This window comes from Podarcis raffonei, chromosome 2 (genome assembly GCF_027172205.1).
Source record: "Podarcis raffonei isolate rPodRaf1 chromosome 2, rPodRaf1.pri, whole genome shotgun sequence".
Lineage (NCBI taxonomy): Eukaryota > Metazoa > Chordata > Lepidosauria > Squamata > Lacertidae > Podarcis > Podarcis raffonei.
The window spans coordinates 4,873,624-4,893,327 of record NC_070603.1 but is presented as its reverse complement, the minus strand read 5'-3'; the positions used below and the strand labels follow the sequence as shown (position 1 = coordinate 4,893,327).

The 19,704-nt window shown below is 49.0% G+C and overlaps 1 protein-coding gene across 3 annotated transcripts in view; it reads right to left on the bottom strand.

Annotated features, from left to right (window-relative positions):
• The window catches only part of ARHGEF25 (Rho guanine nucleotide exchange factor 25), a 72,780-nt gene extending 58,703 nt beyond the window's left edge, over nt 1–14,077 (bottom strand). Inside the window, exons 1-2 of one of the 3 annotated variants that reach the window (XM_053370866.1) lie at nt 13,918–14,077; nt 8,956–9,100 (exon numbers count right to left, since the gene is read on the bottom strand). In XM_053370866.1, the coding sequence (XP_053226841.1) occupies nt 8,956–9,100; nt 13,918–14,013 (241 nt within the window). In that variant the 5' untranslated portion in view covers nt 14,014–14,077. Of the gene's footprint in view, nt 1–8,955; nt 9,101–13,278; nt 13,373–13,917 lie in introns of those variants that run through there. The other 2 variants (XM_053370884.1, XM_053370855.1) reach the window with 2 other exon arrangements.
• Between the last annotated feature and the right edge of the window lie 5,627 nt (nt 14,078–19,704).

Genomic DNA, 19,704 nt, shown 5'->3' with positions numbered 1-19,704 from the left:
CTTTCACACAGAGGGGTGTGTGAGAGCTCATTCCCTGCCACATGCACTGAACCACCCTCCCCTAACAACATGTATGGGGAACAGAATTCTATTTCCCTCATGACCAAGGATGGACTCCAAATCCCATCAGCGCTAGCTAACTTAGTCAAGAGTCAAGGATGATGGGAGCCATAGTCCATCTACATCTGAAGTCCACAAGTTCCCTCTCCCTGCCTTAGAGAGTTTAGCTGAAGCATATAGCCCTTATACAAGCTGCTTGAGTATTCACCTGAAGACATTTCCTAGCTTCTTAGAATCAGCACAAGGCAATGGCTAGTGTTGGCCTTGGGAGAATGGGGTGCCCAGAGGCTAAATCTCTTCCCAGGGGCACTTGGAACTCAATTTCACATTTGTTGGGCTGGTTTACACAAGCAGTCAAATGAGGAAATAGGTCTGGACAGAACCTTTTCCCCCTTGTGCATTTTACTTGCAGGGATCATAGAATCATAGAGTTGGAAGAGACCACAAGGGCCATTGAGTCCAACCCCCTGCCAAGCAGGAAACACCATCAGAGCACTCCTGACATATGGTTGTCAAGCCTCTGCTTAAAGACCTCCAAAGAAGGAGACTCCACCATACTCCTTGGCAGCAAAATTCCTTAGATAAGGAAGCCTTCAGAAAGGACATCCTTCACCTGCAATTTGATGTGGTACAATCCACTCTACCAACTCAGCATTCTAGGGCCCTTTTCTGTCACAGTAAATCCAAAAATATTGGGGGAGACAAGGACAGGCTTCTTGTGAGCATTGATTTCAGGCACAGCTCAAAGCCTGGCTCTTTTGTTTTAAGATCTCAGGAATGGTTGCTTCTTACTACTATCGATACTGGCGAAAGCCAAGACAACCAGAGCAGCCACTGACCTCAGCTGCAACTATGAACTTGTGCTTGAACTTGCTTTCCTCTCCTCCCTCCCATTCTTTTTTCCTTGTGTGTCATGCCTTTTTAGACTGTGAGCCTGTTGGCAGCCTTAGTACTGATTTTTGTTAGCTGCTCTGAGAGCCTTTTTGGCAATGGGGTGGGGTATAGATGCAGTTAAATAAATTATAATTCTGGATATAAGCACCCTGACAGTCTTAGGTACTTGCCTCACCCTGTAGCCACATTTGCAAGGCTTATATTTGCAGCAGCAACAACAAAAAATAGTGCAAAAAAGAATTAAAGGCAATCCACTATCAATAGACAAGTTTACCATTGTCAACAATATTTTTTGATAAATGATACAAAGGAGAGTAAGAGCAAACAGAAAGGGGGGGAACCAGAGAGCCTAAGAGTTTTCTAATGTTCATATGCCCTTAAGATTAACACAGTATATGGCAAGTGATTTATATAAATATAATACATATAGCCATACATCATCCTGAGGTTTTATATGCTAATGATTCGTGAATAAACTCCAATTCTCAAAGAGCTTATTATATGCTCACCAGTCGTCACTCCTCAAGCCTTTTATATGCTAGTAATGCTATGTCCCTGATCATAAACTTATTTTGGTTTTGTATTACATAAGCTGCCATGGTTTCTTGGAAGGTGCTAAGAATGATCTGTTCAGAAGCTTTATTCATCTGCCTCCTTCCCCTTCCAAACTACAATTCCCAGGAGGAAATGAATGTTAAATTAATTGGGTGGATGTTAAATTAATTAGGGAAAGGAGGGAGGCAAGGGAGAGGACCAGGCTCACTGCAGCCAGAATGCCACTGGAACAGGAGAATGGCTGAATGTTTGCAGATCTGGATCTCTCACACACGGTAAGATCTGATGGCAAATCAGCTTAGATAGAGGGCAGCTTTCCCCAACCTGGTGCTTGCCAAATGTTGTTGGACTCCAACTCCCATCAGTCCCAGTCAGCATAGCAATGGTCAGGGATGATAGGAACTGTAGTCTAGCAACAACTGGGGAAGAGTAGATAAAAAGAGCACAGAAGAGTGGCAGAAACAAGAAGCAGAGCAGCAGTGTGTGTGTGGATTGTACATCTGCTGTGGAGGCAGGGCAGGAAGGAGAGTGGCAATCTTTCATGGACATATGTCAAGACACTTTTTTTCTAAAATGCCCACCGGGTTAGCATTGGTAAGTGGGGAAAACAGAGTCCAATCAGTTTGTAGCAATACTAAGCTGGGGGTGCAGGAGAATATCCTTGGGGAAAGGGACTGAGCCACACACATGTCATCACACCCTTATGCTGTGCAGACACTCCTGTTTAATCTGTGTCCAGCATGCTCCCACTGAGCCGTGAACTCAACTCATGGCGTTAGCCCCAATCCACATCTATCTTGTAGTTTCTTGAAAAATGCTGTGGGACCACTTCTCCTGGTATGTCCCACAGAGAAACTTACGGTCTTCAAATAAAAAAATCTTGAAGGTCCCAGGCCTCAGAGAGGTTAGGCTGGCCTCAACTAGAGCCAGGGCTTTTTCGGCTGTGGCTCCAATCTGGTGGAACACTCTGTCACAAGAGACTAGGGCCCTGCGGGACTTGACATCTTTCCACAGGGCCTGCAAGACAGAGCTGTTCCACCAGGCCTTTGGCCAGGGCACAGCCTGACTCCCTCCTTCGGCAATCTTCGCGGAGCTCTGGCCCAATGGTTGCCATTGGTTTGATTTGAGTTAATTTTATACTGAATGGTTTTAGAGTGTTGTGTGGTGTTGTACTGTTGTACTGTTTGATTGTTGGTAGCCGCCCTGAGCCCGGCTTCGGCTGCGGAGGGCGGGGTATAAATAATTTATTATTATTATTATTATTATTATTATTATTATTATTATTATATGTTTTCACCTCTACCACAAACCGGCTTTGATCTGATTTGAAAACATAAGCCATATGAAGATATCCACACCCCTTCTCAACCCTCTGGTGTGGACAGACAGGGGGCATCCAACCGCACGGATGTGTAGGCAGACGTGCAAATGAGATCTGAAACATTGGGAGGGGGTGGAAACAACCCTGCTACGTACTAATACTAATGTTAATAATTATTAACATCTGCCCATCTGACTGGGTTGGGATCATCCTCTGATCATCCTATCATCACTATTGCTCAAGTGGCTATTCTACTTCCCACTTGACAAAAACCTTCTGAAGGGGTGAGAAAAAGCCGCAGATAATGGATTCACTGGAAATACAGCAGGCGGCAGCTTTGCTATCCCACAGCGATGGCCACCTGCTTGGATAGCTTCAAAAGAGGAAGGTGGTTAAGGCTATCAATGGCTACTAGCCATGCTGGCTGTGAACTACCTTCAGTATCCGTGGCATCCTGCCTCCGAATGCCAGAGGGCTGTTGCACTCATGTCCTGCTTGCAGACTTCCCATAGAGACATCTGGTTGGCCACTGTGAGAACAGGATGTTAAGGCCAGCAGGGCTACTCTTGTTCTTGTTTAGGCCACAGCAATGGTCAATTAAGGTTGCTTCTGGATGAGAAACAGAGCCACCAGCCCAGCTCCTGGCAGAACAAAACATTCCTCCCCAAGACCCTAATACAGAGTTGGAGGCCACCAGCCCTCTTCCAGATCCAGGTTGTTGGAGTCTGGCTTACTTCATACAACAATGAATGGGTAGCCAATGTGATACCTTCCAGATGTGGTTGGACTCCGACCCCCATCATCCCTGACCATCAACCATGCTAGCTGGGGCACATGGGTTACAAGGACTTCCTTCCCCGCCCCTTCTCCCCTGGCACCCTAGATGTGAGGAGAAGCTTGTTAATAGCAGTAAGACTTGGCATTTACTGGAGAACCAAGGAAGGCAAAACACTCATGTTCCCACCTCTCTGACTGCCAAGCAGATGGAACAGGCAGGGTGCCTGCCTCCACTTCCACCCACTTTGGGGAAGGTCCTAAACCAAGTGGGCAGAGCATCTGCTCTGCATGCAACAGTTCCAGGTTCCACCCCTGGCATCTCAAGGTGGGCCTGGGGGAGAGACCCCTTTCTGAGATCATAGAGCTACTGCCAGTCAGTGCAGATAATACTGAGCTGGGAGGGTGTGGGGAGGAAGAGGACGGGGGGGGGGGGGAATCCTGTTGCACAAGCAGGCCTTGCTCCCAGAGTGCATAACCCACATAGTGCTGCACTGAATTTCACCCGTAGCCTATGGCTCAGCACAAGGCAGCTTCCTATTTTCATCTCTGCACATAAGACATCACTAAAGAGACATAAATGGGTCTGGAGTATTCCTAGCTTGTTTTCCCTTCCTGCCTGTTGTTCATGGAAACCATCCTGCAAGGTGTTAGTTATTCTAAGAACAAATATTCCACAGCCAGCTGAAGCTTTCGCTCCTTCTCCCCATTCCTTCTTGAACTGACTCCTGCAGCTGCTCTCTTGCTTGGTCTTCCTGCCTTTTCCATCAATCCTTTTGCCTCTGTTTTTAATTATTCCACTCGCCTAATTTGTTCTGCTCGTTGCTATGATCAAGTTACTCTTTCCTGAATTTGTCTCCCTCTTTCTATCTTCATTCTCTTGTTCTCACTGGCTTAGCTATCTCCCCCAGCCAGCCAAAAAAATATATCTTTTTCTATGCCCCATCTCCATCCTTTGGAAGTCTTGGGCCCCATAAAGGCAGAATCAAATCCCCAATTCCTTGACTACACACTTTCTTTCTTGCTGCTTGCCACCATTAGAACATCCTCTCCCCTTCTGGCATGTGTCTGGCTCCTTCCACTGTGTAAAATCCCATTTAAAAAAATAAATGGCTTCTTCTCTTCGTCTTCCTCTAAACTTGCCCTTTTCCCAACATCCCCCTAATACAACATGTTTTACTCAGAATGTAAGCCTGAGGGCAGAGCCTGCTGAGTCTTTTTACTTTGTTTTATGGGCGCTGCTTGGTTTATAGAGGTCCCATAGAAAGGACAACAGCAACAACTTCTTGACGGCAATAGACCTTGAATGCCAACTCCTTTATATTGCTTACCCGCTTCATCCACAAAATTGCCCCCACAAGGTGGTTCACTAATTTTGCCATTCTAGACAAGTCAGTGTTCATGAAATGTTGTTTTGCAAGAGGACACAGCAGACATGAGACCCCAGTCTGGATCACACCCCAGTGAGGGATAAGTAGGCTTTGGTTCCTTGCCTGCCCCCAAAGCAGGCAATCCAGATCGGCTCCCACTCCTATGATTTACTCTAAACAAACAGACAAATAAACAAAAACAAACAAACAAACTTCCACTCGAATTCTACTTGCATGTATTGTGCTGTGTCTACTTGGACCAAGGTTGAAGGACAGAGACTTGCTCCTCATGCACCCGTGGTTCACAGGGTATGGGAATTCATTTGATTGTGCTTAAGAGCCTCTTAAGACGCCCATCTTGATCCACAAATGGACTGGCCAACAGATGAGACTGAGCCACTAACTAGTTGGGTGGAGCTCAACCTGTTCTGGATGGGGTTACACTCCACTTCTGTCACTTGAGGCAAGTGGCCTTGGTGGCATGGAGTGCCTTCCATCAGCCTCCTCTGATGGCCCAGCTATGACCCTATCTGGACAGCGATAACTTCACCTCGGTTATCTATGCTCTGTAACTTTTAGGTTAATGTAAAGGTAAAGGGACCCCTGACCATTAGGTCCAGTCATGGCCGACTCTGGGGTTGCAGCGCTCATCTCACTTTATTGGCCGAGGGAGCCGGCGTACAGCTTCCGGGTCATGTGGCCAGCATGACTAAGCCACTTCTGGCGAACCAGAGCAGCACACGGAAACGCCGTTTACCTTTCCGCCAGAGCAGTACCTATTTATCTACTTGCACTTTGAAGTGCTTTCGAACTGCTAGGTTGGCAGGAGCCTGGACCGAGCAACGGGAGCTCACCCCATCGCGGGGATTCGAACCCCCGACCTTCTGATCGGCAAGTCCTAGGCTCTGTGGTTTAACCCACAGCGCCACCCACACCCAACTTTTAGGTTAGAGTAACTCTATATCTGGTGACCCCACAGCAGTAATGGGAAGCCTGTGGGTATTCAGATGTTATTGAACTACAACTCCCATAAGCTCCAGGCAGCATGGCCAACAGTCAAGGAGGAGGGAGTCCAGCAACATTTGGAGGGTCACAGTTTCCCCGCATCCCTACAATAAAGGCTCACCCACTTATCAGGAAGAACAACTCACTTGCACTTCCATGCTGCCCATTTCATTGCCACCAGTGCCCCTCTGTCCCCATTTCCTCTTCCCAGTTCCATGTTGTTGATTTGTCCTTTCCACAGTCTCAAGTGCTACACAGCATGTAAAAGATGTAAAAAAAAACTCCCCGATATATCATCTCAATTAGCCTTCAGTCAATAGGAAAGCAGCAATAACACAATGGCAACGCATGACACACAACAAGCCCCTTGCCAATATGAAGGTGTTTGCTACAATTTCAGGAGCACCAACCATTTCAGGCAACACAGCACAGCATAGCAGATGACCCAGGAGGGGGATTTGGATTGCCAAGATAGTCAGTTACCTTTACTGAGACAGTTTTGGCCCAGGGGCAGCCTGCAGCCAACTTCTATGATTATTTTTCTTATTCATACTTCCATTACGACTGGTCACTTGGGACAAGCTGACAAAACATGTATTTATGCCACAGCATGGAAACAGTGTGGGGAGCAGCTTTTAGGCTATGAAGACACAAATGTGGGGAAATCCCTTGAAGGCAATCTCCAAAATGATGCTCTGAGAGTCGGATGAATGCACTGCAATATCATTCATACATGATTTAGGGTACAACTAGACCACAGGGCAATTAGCAGAGATGAGGGTTTTTGTAAACTAGGGAAACAGCATGGGGGTAAAGTATTAAATCTTCCTTTCTGCACAGATCTCCTACTGTCATGTTTTCTTTGGACCATAGTGGCAAACTACATATATGTATACCCATCTATAACAGCCCATCAGTTTTGCTTTGAACTTAAAAGCAACCTGGGGAGGCAGATGCTTTGAATGGATGCTTTGCCAGCCATTTCCAAGTGAAAGATATCCCCTACCTCCACCGCTTATTGCCTGGCAGGATTCCAAATGTCGGTTTGCAAAGACACAGGAAGATGCCTTGTGCAGAATCAAAACCATTTGCCCGTCTAGCTCAGAAATCTGCATCCGAGTTGGGGGGCCTGTGGCCCTCCAAATACTGTTAGTCCACAACTCCCACCATCCTTGAGCTGGGAGTTCAGCCACAACCGGAGGACCACAGGTTCCCCATCCCTGCTTCACACTGGCTGGTAGCAGCTCTTCCAGGTTTCAGATAGGAGCTTACCCTACTTGAAAAGATCAGGAATTCAATCTATGACCTTCTGGGTGCAAAGCAGGTCCTCTGCCATAACCATGAGCCTGGAGCCTCTTTTGGGGAAAGGACCTTTGGGGAAATAACTGCTCTGGGAAAAGCGGCCGGGGAAAAGTTATCACCCAGCTTGTGCTTCTTAGCTTCAAACTGCCCTTCCCAGAGCTGCTTTTCTCCAACAGAAAGAGCTGCTTGCATGTATCTATTTATTTCAAGCATTTTTACCTCACCCTTCAGACCAAAAACAAACAAACAATAAATAGCAGCTTATTTAGCATTCATTCATTCGGTTTATACCCCACCCTTCCTGCCAGTTAGGCCCAAGGTTTGCAGATCAACGAGGCCCAAGGTTTGCAAAACACAGGAAAGGTCCTGCCTTGGCTGAGAGGGTTCCTTCACACTTCCGCTTGCACCCTGCCTAGAAAACATGGGTCCAAGTGGTTTTCTGCTTGATCCTCTAAATGTCAAGGGAAGAACCACTCTTTCGTGAATGGTTACCCCACCATCCTAGGACCAGCTTCAGATCTGGCATCCCACCAAAAAGAATCTGTTTGGGAGGTGCTGCAGCTCAGTGCCAGTTCCTAGGTTCAAACCTCCAGGAAGGGCTGGGAATATTCCCTGTCTGGAACCCTGGAGAGCGACCACCAGTCATGGTGGACAATACTGGGCTAGATGGACCAGGCTAGAAGGGTCTGATTCCAGTGATGGAGACTGTGATGCCATGCTTGCAAAAAGTCAGAGCCTAGCCCCTCCATTTAAAGGAGCTCCGGCAGGGGGGCTAGAAAGAGCCTTGGGGAACCACTGCTATAGGCACAATAGACAGCGCTAGGCTAATGGCAATGAATGCACAGCTGCTATTAAGGCCCACTCATGGAGGAAGCTCCCCAGGGAAGCCTGGAGCGGCGCACATGCTGTGCACCCAGGGGTGGGGCTAGCCGCCCACGGGGGTGAGGCAAGCATCCCAGGGGGGCGGGGGCAATGCCACCCCCCTCAGGGATGACACCTGGGGTGGGCCGCACCCGCTGCATCCCCCTTCTTCCACCAGTGCTGGTGGCTCTGGGATGAGGGAACATGCCTTGAGGGCCCTCCAGAGTGGTGGTCTTTCACAGGTGTATTCAGCAACGTGTCATTGATGTAATCACAGTGCATTAGTGGAAGGTGCGTTACTGGATAGTCCATGCACCACTCCACTTTATTAGAAGCTGTGTGATGCCTCCTCAGTGCTACCATGTTATTGCCGTCTGGAGGGGCACTTTTGCACCACAGCACAACCCAAGCACGCTGAAAAGAAAGAAAGAAACCGCAGAAGCATTTGCGGCATGAAACCTTACAGGATTTCAGCAGCAAGCGAAGGGGCACACATTTATTGGAAAGGAAGGCTTAGGTCCGTCCCAGTAAACCGTACTGAATGCACAATAAACAGGGGTGCTTGGAGGACGGTAAGATAAGGTTACCAGACGTCCCCGTTTCCCAGGGACGGTCCCAGGATTTACAAATCAGTCCCCATACAAAATCCATTAAAGTTGAAAAGTGTCCCCGGATTCATTGACAAAAATCTGGTAACCTTATGGTAAGAGAAAAGGAAATGGCCAGGCTGTCTCCTTCCCTCAGCAGCCCTGGAAAGGCTGGGGAGCCAGCTTAACACGGGACAAAGCATATTCATGCGACAATGATGCTCACCTCCTTCTGTGGCTTGGGCTTCAGGGGCCGCATGCTGTACTTCCACAGGCTGCTGTTCCCTGTCATCCTTGGAGGAAGCCTCAGCGCTGCTGCTGGCCTGGGGCTGCATCTCAGCTCCCTCCTTTTGGGAGCAGAGGTCTGGCAGCTGCAATTAAGCATAGGCCGGGAGGGGGGAAACAGTTCAGGTTTTTAGGGGTGGATGTGTGCAAGCTGTTTGATATGGGGAGGATCAGCCTAGGTCCTGGGATATAGATCACAAGCTGGAGAGCAGCCACTAATGGGCATATTTTAGACGCAGGCAATTAGCATCGTTTGCAGATCATTTTCATTAGCACAGAGGATGCCAGAACTACAGTTGGCAGACATATTGCACTCATCACACCATATTCTTATTCAAGTTGTTTGTTGTTTCCCACAAATGAGAAAAATCTGAGAGCCTGGGGAAGGGGAGGGGAGAAACTGACACAGCTTTAGACATAATGGCAGCTGAAAAACATGACGGTCTCATTTCTTTTCTACTTCTTATTTTGTGGCCAACTCATTTTCAAGCATCTTCAGCTGTGAGGACTAGAATCTTACATTTAAGAGAATCAGAGCAGACAAGGAAGCTGGGATTCTCAAAGCCTTGCAAAAGGAGACATCCAGTCCATGTTTTATATTATGCAGATGGTCCCAGTTGGGATGAGTGTGGGGAAGGGGAGCTGAGAAAGAGGTCTTGCCCCACAGAGATTAAGAATGAACTCTCTTTTCCCACTGAATGAGAGAGGCCTATCAGTAGCTATTAACTTGAAAGTTAAAAGGCACACCCAAGTTTTGAGAAAATATACTTCGGAATACCAAATGTTGACGATAAACAACAAGGGAACGCCATTACCTTCAACTCCTGGTTTTGGGTGTCCTGGGTGCATTCATCTGGCCACTTTAGGAAGCACTGTTGAACTGGAACCTAGCTGGCCTGGTCCATCTGGTCTGGCATTCTGACACCCCAAAGGCTAACCAGAAGCCCACAAGCAGGACCTGAGGGCAACAGCACTCTCCTGCCTGTAGTCTCTAGCAACTGGTAGGGGGAGGCAGACGTCCTCTGAAGCCTGGAGGCACAGGAGCAGAGGTCTCCCCAATAAAATATTTGAGGTGATGGGCGTTACCATTCAAATGGGGTGTGTGTTTGTGTATGTGCGTGTGTGTGTCTTTTGCTCTATTATGTGGGGCGGGGCTTACCTGCCCTCCCTTCCCATATTTTATTCAAGTTGGCACTCCTGCCTGCAGGTAATATATACCATGACCAGCATCCATTGATAGCCTTATCTTACAGGCCAAATGGACTTTTGGCATGACTGGGTAGTTTGTAATCGCAGATCTGAGGCTTCTGTGTTTTATAATGCTCTTTGTTGTGAGAGAAGGAAGTCAGAGCCCTAGAGTAGGTTTTTGACTAAGCGACTGGAAGATGGTGTGTAGATACTGGGAAGATACAGGAGGTTTTTACAGGTAGATAAGAGGAGAGCAGAAACAAGAGGGTAAAAGGAGAGCAAATAGATTTCGGCCAAAAATATTTTATTATATTTTTGTGAGCAGGATAAAAACTGAATCTATAAAAGGCTTAGAAGAATGGAAAGGTCTTTGCCTGGTGCCAAAAGGACAGCAAAGTAAGCACCAGTGGACCTCTCTGGAGTGTTCATTTCACAACTGAGGTGCCATCATTAAGAAGGCCCTGCCTGGCAGCCACCTAACTCGCCTCAAATATGTGTGGAAACCTCAAGTGAAAGCGGTGCAAAGACGAGAGGAATGGCTCCAACTTGTTGGACTCCAACTCCCATGGGGCCAAGCCAGTGTGGCCAGTAGTCAGGGATGCTGGGAATTGTAGTCCAAGACAACTGAAAGGCCACATCCCTGAGCTGCAGCTAACATCCATCAACAGTTGCATCACCTATGAATTCATGACAATCTAAGCCAGCAGCCACCACACCTTGTGGCAGAGAGTTCCAATAAATTAAACGTGCATGGTGGGCGGGGGGGGGGGGAAGGAATAGTTTATTCTGCCTGTCCTGCAGTCTATTGCTAATCACTTGACTCTGTGGTACCCCTTTCACTGTTGTGGCCTCTTTCTTGGGATTTGACATCTCCTTCAAACACCTCCAGATTAGAATGACCAGATCCGAAGGAAGACAGGACTCATCTATCTTTTAGAGGTGTGGAGAAAAAGTATCCCAGGAGATACAGTTTCTCTCAGCACTGTGGCATAACAAGTTAGTATGCCTGCGCAGCTGTTAAAAGTTACAGAAGCTCCTTTGTCTCTTGCCACCCGACTCCATATAGCCTGAGCTGGCCCTACCATTAGGCAGAGTGGATGTGAGCACCTCAGGCAGAAGATGCTGGAGAGCCATCAGGGTTCTGGCATGTGACTAAGCCTATATAAAGCAACCGTGCCCTTAGAGAAGCATGTGCTCCACCCCATGTTCCATGCTGAAGGGTCACTACCCCATCCAGCAAAACTCAGATGCTAGAAGACACCCACCTGCTTCATCACATCAGGCTTGCAAATAGCCCATCCCCACAATCTGGTTATCCGCAGTGAGTAAAAGTTCTCCTATAGGTGACTACCTGGGGGAGAAAGTTGACTTCTTTTCTCCTTCTGGCCAGCAAAATGCTACAGATTACAGATTCCATGGTGATAAACTCTGGGGATGGGCCAGTGTGTGTTCACCTGCGACAGCAAGCAAGACGTGGCTGTGCAAATAGGCTAGGAAAGATTTCTGTGAGCTAGTAAAGTGCTACCATGCAAGATGCAGTCCACTAAGGGGGGTGGCCTTCAGTAACTCAGTGGACTTCAAGGATGTTCTCCCCCACCTGTTGATACAGAAAGGGCCTTTGGGCAGGTGTACTCAGCTGCTGGCTTGGCTTACTGGCCAGACATAATCTGCAATTGCTGCTCCTTCCCCTGAACATTGCAGTATGTGGAGAATGTCAGAACAGGAGAGGTCCCTCCTAGTACCTGGAGAAGACCCCTGGACCAGCAGTTTCTTACCTATTCAAACTGCATCACAAATGAGAAGCCAGAGCTATCACCTTGGCCAACTGGAAAGCACATTTGTCTTTTGGAATTTACTGTACTTTCTTTCTTCCTCTCTCTCCCTGGTCACATCCACGCCATGCACTGAAATCACAATTATATCACTTCAACAGTAATGGGGAGTCCTGAGAACCACAAGGGGCACTGTTTTGTTTCAAAGGGCGTTGACCTCTCACTCTCTAACAAACTACAATCTCCAGGATTCTCCAGGATGGCTAGAGTGGTATAATGGTGCTTCCAAAGTATTACATAAATGTGATCTCTTGCTCCACGTCTGCACGCCATGGGCTACTGTCATTAATGCGAATCAGAAAGTGAAAGAGAGTCAATTTGAAACTGAGAATACATTTTAGTCAATGAAGAAACAATGTCTCAATGACAGGCATGGGTTTCCCCCCCTTTAAAAAGCCCCATTGATAAAAATGGGTCAAGATGCCCATGAAGTGTGATCTACCAAGAAACTGGAGGATCCCAGTGACACCAAACCCCCCCCCCCAACATCTAAAGGGCTCTCTAGCCAGTATAACGCCAAAACCCCCACTATGGACAGTTCAGAACAGGGGAGGCCGGTCCCTCAGGGCAAAGGGGGCAGTGCCCCAACCACCTCAGTCTGCCCTCCGCTAAGCCGCCACCTGCCTGCCTTCCTCCTTGCAACCAGGAGGGCCCTTTCCTGACATCTTCCTTCTCCTTAGTCTCTGCATTGCCCTTGCAGAACTCAGCAGGGAGGACAATGGGGTCAAAACAAGAATGAGTTGGCACTGCTTGTCATTGGCTCTGGCCCCACTTAACTGCTGGGCTCCCAACCTTCCAGCCCAAAAAGTGTCATCCACCGCTGATTCAGAAAGACCCAAAACCCCCACTGTACTGCACAAAACCCACAGAGGCCACAGAACACTGTACTCTGCTGTGAAAAGCCCTCCCAGTAACTTACCAGCCTCGTCCAATGCAGCCCATTTAGTTCTGCAAAGACTGGAGATTTCCAAAGGGAATATATTTATATATTTTTAAGCCCAACCTTCCAAGCTTTACTTTTCCACTCGAGCTGTGCTTGCCCCACCCTGCAGTACTGCTCCACCCCACACCCCACAAGCTGACTTTTCCATCCCAGACTGAGGATATCAGCGCTGGGGGTGGGGGAGGCACAGCTCCAGCCTGGAGCAAAAGATCAGAACAGAAATCCCCAGAGAGCACATTGCCACATCACAGGGGCCAGTAAGAATCATTAAATAACAAGGGGGGGGAATGGGAAAACTCACCCCAATGCCTAGGGATCTCAGCTTAGTCAGAAGCAAGGAAAACAGAAGGCAGAGAGAGGCTCTCGCTCCCTCGTCCTCAGGGCTGGAGGTGCCTGGAGGATTGAGAAAGGGCCCTAGGCAGGCAGGATTGGGAAACCTTTGATCTGGGGCCAACTGCAGACTTTCAAAACAAGCAAACAAACAGAAGTGTCTATCTGCACCACAAGGCACCCTGACACGCCTCAGCCAAGGGATCAGTAGAGAATGTTCCTTTGGGGATGTCTGTGTGCTAGGTGCTGTACAAAAGGCCAGATGCAACATATTAGTTTCTGGCCAGGGAGTTTCAGTCTCTTCCACACTGGGTATGGTGAGGAGCCAAGGGTTTCTGACAGGACCAGCCTCATTTGCTGGGGAGCTGTTTGCCATCCCTGCCACCACCCCCCCACCTTTCCTCAAATGCACAGTCAAAGCATGGCAGCAGAACCGCCTCTCAAGCACAGCACTCCTTCCTGGGCAGACCGCAACCAACAAGAGAGCTGGCCCACAAACAACCCTCGAGGTGCATCCATCTCCCGCCTCTCCCAAACATCCTCCGCTCTGCAGTCAGGTCTGCCCCTTTCCTTGCCTCGCTGCCTTGGCCAAGTCTTCTTTCCCCCTTACCCACTGTTGGCTGGGTAGCGCCAGCGATGTCAGGATATCCCCCATTGCCCCCAGCATCTGGTCCGTGCGCCCCCCTGCCCGTGGTGGGGTTTTCATGATGCAGCGGGTCCCGCTCACCTTCTCCCACCGCCCTTGGCTTCAGAGCCAGAGGCATGGAAGGGAGACAGAGACTGGGAGGAGACTGGGCACCCTGCCTGTGTGCTGGTGCTGGGACAGCCAAGTAAAGACCAGTTCCCAGCCAGCCCGCTTCCAGCTACCATAACTTCCCTGCTACAATCTGCTGCTTTCCAGCCGCACCCCTCCCTGCCTGGACTCTAAGCCCTTTATCTCTTTAACATCATCCTTATTTACACTGGGAAGATCCAGCCTCCTAGATAGCAATGGATTAGGGACAGGGAGGAGCAGAGAGGACACTATGGACAAAGCCTGAGTGCACAGCCATGGCTGGAGACTCAGTCTATATATGGAAAAAAATTGATAGCGCTGTGGTAGAGGGAGAAGCAGCAGAAGGGGCAAACCAGCTAGCCCTAGGAAACTGCAGGGCTCACACACAGGGACTGCTTAAATAAAACACAGAGGAAGCTTAGTTAACTATAAACCCTGAAATTCTGGATCCCCTCCAAACCTTTTCTGGGTCTTGTAATCGTTTTGTGCAAAACACTGGCACAGGTTTGAAGTGAATCAGACAATTGTTGCTTTCTGGGTGTTAACTACAAAACCCTGGTTTGAAGTATCAATTACTCAGTTTGGGAAGCCCCAGAAAACATGGGTCTCACCCTACCAAACCCTACAATCTGACTACAAAACTCTACAAAGGGTTTGGAAGGGATCCCAAATTTGGGGGTTTGTCATTAATGAAGCTTATTGGGGATCGCAGCAGAGGTGGGAGGGAAAAGGTGTGGTAAAACCAGGCATTTAATGATTCAGCCCAGGTTGCACTGAGACCCATGCACTCAGCATTGTCTTGCTTCTCAGTCCTGTCGTTGGACACAAGGGGCATGTGTCCAGGAGAACAGGTGGCCACGTAGCTGGTTGCCACATGCAGCTGAGCATTCATTCTTTTACAACAAGCCTGGAGAACTTGAGGCCCTCCAGAAGATGCTGGACTACAGCTCCATCATGCCTGATCACTGGCTGAGGCTGTTAGGAGTAGGCGCCTCACAATGTCTGCTGGGCCACAGGTTCCTCTCCCCTATTGTATAGCCCAGAAAGGAAAGCGAGCCATTGTAGTCCGCCATTACTTCCTCCACCAAAAAGCACTGCAGTTGGGCCCCAGACAGCCATTTAAACCCCCTCTGCCAGAATCAATGGAAGAGCAATTTCGCAGCAGGATCCACTACCCACAAACCAAACTGGATTGCAGGAGTCTAGACCAAGAGCCTCCTCTTCCTTTCTTCTAGATCAGGCCAATCCGACAGCTTCCGGGTGGCCATCGCACAGAACAAGAAGGGATTGGCAAAGAAGATGTGGTGCACTATTGAGCAGCCTGAGATGTGCTTCAGGGGGTGGGAAGCATCTGTTTTCTCCACCCGCATCCAGAATACCACCTTATGCTATGTATGACATCACCTCTTGGATGCATGACACCCAAAAGGGCCAGCTATGGTCAGGGGGCATTTATTACATCATCAGAATAGCAACAGCCAAGATTAGGTCACTTTGTTCCCTGTTGCTCTTTTTAATCTATGTGCATGTTTACTCAGGAGTAAATCCAACAGGGGCTAATGGGGCTTGGTCCAAGTAAGTATGCATAGAACTTCAGCTCAATGTTACATTCAGAGAGAAGGAAGACTTAGGCTGTGTACACACCATACATTTAAAACACGTTCCACTGCCCACAAAGAATTCTGGGAACTGCAGTTTACCCCTTCACAGAGCTACAATTCCCAGCACCCTACACAAACTACAGTTCCCAGCATTGTTTGTGCGGCACGTGCTTTCAATGTATGGCCTATATGCCACACCCCCTCCCCACCCTGTTCCCTAGCATTATCATATGGGGGCCACTATGCCTTCTTTGCTGATGTCCTTTGAAGGGTTTTAATAATGGCAGTGATTGCCTCTTGTGGTCTTTTCTCATTCTGGGAGTTTGCCCTACCTCCCCACCTCCCCAGGGCGCCCTCACCGCTGTGCAAAGTCACCCAAAGTTCTCTTTTCTATACTCTCTAAGGTGCAGCATCTACAACTACCCTGCCTCTTTGCATCTGCAATGCAATTACGGTACCCCTGCTTCCTTCCTCTGTTGCCCACTATAGCCCTGCAAATACGGTAATGGGGCTCCCCCGCCACTCCCCCCTCCCTTGCGGGATGTTCATTTCCTGTAGTTTTTCATTCCCACTTTCCAGAGAGACAAAACACATTTCTGGAGCCAAAAGGCAGAGCATGAGCCATGAGTGAGAGGGGGGAGCCTGGAGGGATCGGAGCAGCAGTACCCTCTCCCACCCCCTTGCCACGCAGCCACTAAGTCCTGACCCCACCCCAGCCAGCCATGCAAGGCTCTCTGGGCAGCCTCTCTCCCCTGCATAGCTCGGGTCCTGCCTTAAGGCTCCCTGTTCCAGTTCTGAACCCCCCAGCCTGCTCTTGTGCTAAATACACAAAGACTGCCCCCTCCCCTTGGAATTAGCACTAAAGAGCCCCCCTTCCCCCCTTCAGTAACCAGCTCCTCACCCTGTAACAACAACGACATGCTGACAACAACAGTCGCTTCCCAGGATTAGCCGTCCAGCAGGGCTGATGCCCACAATCATCAGGCTTGCCTCTGCAGCCACCAGCACGTGGGGGGTTATTAATTTGATTGATTAATTATTATTATTATTTCTATACCACCCTTCATTTGAAGATCAGAGGGCGGTTTACAATTTGATATATACCATAATAACACAAAAACAGCACCCCCTCTCACATATTCTTATTTACGTCCTGGGCTTGCTGATCAGAAGATTGGCGGTTCGAATCCCTGCGATGGGGTGAGCTCCTGTTGCTCAGTCCCAGCTCCTGCCAACCTAGCAGTTCAAAAGCACGCAGTGCAAGTAGATAAATAGGTACCGCTCCGGCGGGAAGGTAAACGGCGTTTCCTTACGCTGCTCTGGTTTGCCAGAAGCGGCTTAGTCATGCTGGCCACATGACCCGGAAGCTGTATGCCGGCTCCCTCGGCCAATAAAGCGAGATGTGCACTGCAACCCCAGAGCTGGCCACGACTGGACCTAATGGTCAGGGGTCCCTTTACCTTTACCTTACCATAAGGCCAGGCTGGTAAACCTGTAGCCCTCCAGAAGTTGCTAGACTACAATTCCCATCATCCCTGACCATTGTCAGGGCATCTGGGAGTTGCAGTCCTACAAGATTTAGAAGGCCACACACCGCTATTCCTCACCTTTTCTGACCCAGTACAGTATTTTATCCCAGCTTTCTCCAGCCAGGTGCCCTTGAGATGTTGTGGACATACAGGATCTCAGTTATGGTAAGTGTGCTGCAGCAGGAGACATTTTATAGCAGCATCCTTTGCAAGGATCCTGCTTCCTAAGTAAGGGATCCTTTAAAATTCTCCAGAGCTGCAACGCAGCACCAGCTTCAGCAGTGACCATGTTCCAACTTTGGGGAAATTACAAATGCAGATAGCTTGCCCTGCAGAAGGAACAGCTATCTGTACAGTGTCAGATTTCAGTCAGAGGATTGGTGAGACCAGATTGCTGCCTCTATGCAAGAACCTGATTGAGCTGCAGGAAAAGGGTATGGGATGTGCATCACATGCACAGCTCCCTGGTGTCTTTTCACCCCAATGCATATCCTGCTTCTCCACAGGTAATTGCCCCATCTCATTTTCCTTCTAAGCAGGGTGTACCACCACCCAGCAACTTCACTCTGAATATGCCACCCTAAAGAGCTGAGATTGAGAGCACCTTCTAAGGCAGGAGTGGGCTGCATTCAGCCTTACGGGATCGCTCTAACAGCTAAGGCATAAGTAACCTGCATTAAAGTGATCTATCAATACATTAAATATATTGAAATACCAGGTCCAGGTCTACATAGTTGAGCAAAGTTGAGTAGCCATTGATATCCTTCTCCTTCTTAATTATGTCTAAGCCTCTTTCAGAGCCATCCAAATTGGTCCTTTCTGTTCTGGGATGACTACAATATAAATCTACTGATCTCTCCCCTCCCCTGTGCAAGGAGACCGCCTAAGAACACTTAACTGAAACTCCGGATTATAAGAAATGTCTTGAGGCAAGAACATTTATTTCACCCTCCTCCAGGTGTGAAAACTGCGGATAATATCTCAAAAGGGAGATGGAGTTCACATATATGTTGGAATATCACATTTCCACAAGGAAGCTGTCTTCTGTCTGTGGGAGCGGACTAGGGTTACAAAAGGAGGGGAGTATTATGGTCACGCTCAGCGCCCTCTAATATTCCACCACATGACATTCGAGGGAGGGGGAAAAGCTTCTGCCTCTAAGGTACTGCATTTCTTTTTTCCTACCGACTGAAATCCCCGGCCCTTACTTTCAAGTAAGCTGGGAGCTGCCTTACTCGGAATGCACTCTGCACGTGCTCTGGAGCGCCCTCGCTTCTTTATTACTTGTCTACATGGCCTGGAGCTGAGCTGGAAAGGTTCAAAAGGCCTCCCCGCCAACTCCAACTGAACTCTGGCCGGCTCAAACAGGAGCCGAGAGCCTTCGCGGAGGATGCCCGGAGACGTACTTGCGCCCCTCGGCGGCCCGCGGCGGTAGGAGGCGCTGCCCGCCGCTTGGCTCCCTGCGCGCTCCGGCCGCGTCCCGGTCCCCGGCGCCGAGGCCAGCCAGCTCCGCCGCCAGTCGGGGCGCGTCTCCAGGCGGGACGGAGCTGCAGCGCAGCTGAGCTGACGGGCCTCTCAAGTTCCGCCCCAAAACGGGGCGGTGAAACCCCGGGAAAGCTGCGCCTCTTCCCGACGGCGGCTCAGGCTTTTGCAGCCCAGGCGAGGAGAAAACCTGCAGCAACAGTACCAGTGAAACATATACAGGTCGCACACATCCATCATATGAGCCAACATCCCGGATGTAAGAGAGACTGCCAGGTTTGTTATGGTTATTATGATGATTTTACAGTGGTACCTCGGGTTACATACGTTTCGGGTTCCATACGCTTCAGGTTACAGACTCCACTAACCCAGAAATAGTGCTTCAGGTTAAGAACTTTGCTTCAGGATGAGAACAGAAATCGAGCTGCGGCAGCAGGAGGCCCCATTAGCTAAAGTGGTGCTTCAGGTTAAGAACAGTTTCAGGTTAAGTACGGACCTCCGGAATGAATTAAGTTCTTAACCTGAGGTACCACTGTATTTATTTATATCCCGCCCCTTTCCCTGACAGAGACTGAAAGGAGCTTACAGACAACAATTAAGAACAGCTAAAAACATAAGGGGGAAACGACAATTCAAAAACAGTTAAGACATTGATAGAATTAAAACTATGTAAATGTGTATGATCTGTTAAAGCTACACCAATAATTACCACAAGCACCAGCCCTTTCATTAAAAGCAGTTGGTCCCCCAAAGCCTGTTGGAACAAGAAAGTCTTCAAGGGCCAGTGGAAGGACAGGAGGGAGCCAGTCTAGCTTCTCCAGGGAGGGAGCACCCACCGAGAAGGCCCTCTCCTGTTCTCCTACCAAGGGTGCCAGTGAGGGTGGTGGGAGGGAGAGAAGGGCCTCGTGAGAAGGTCTCAAGACCTGGCAGGTTCATATGAGGAAATACAGTCTTTCAGATAGCTTGGACATAAGGACTTTATAAAGCCTAACCAGCACTTTGAATTGCGC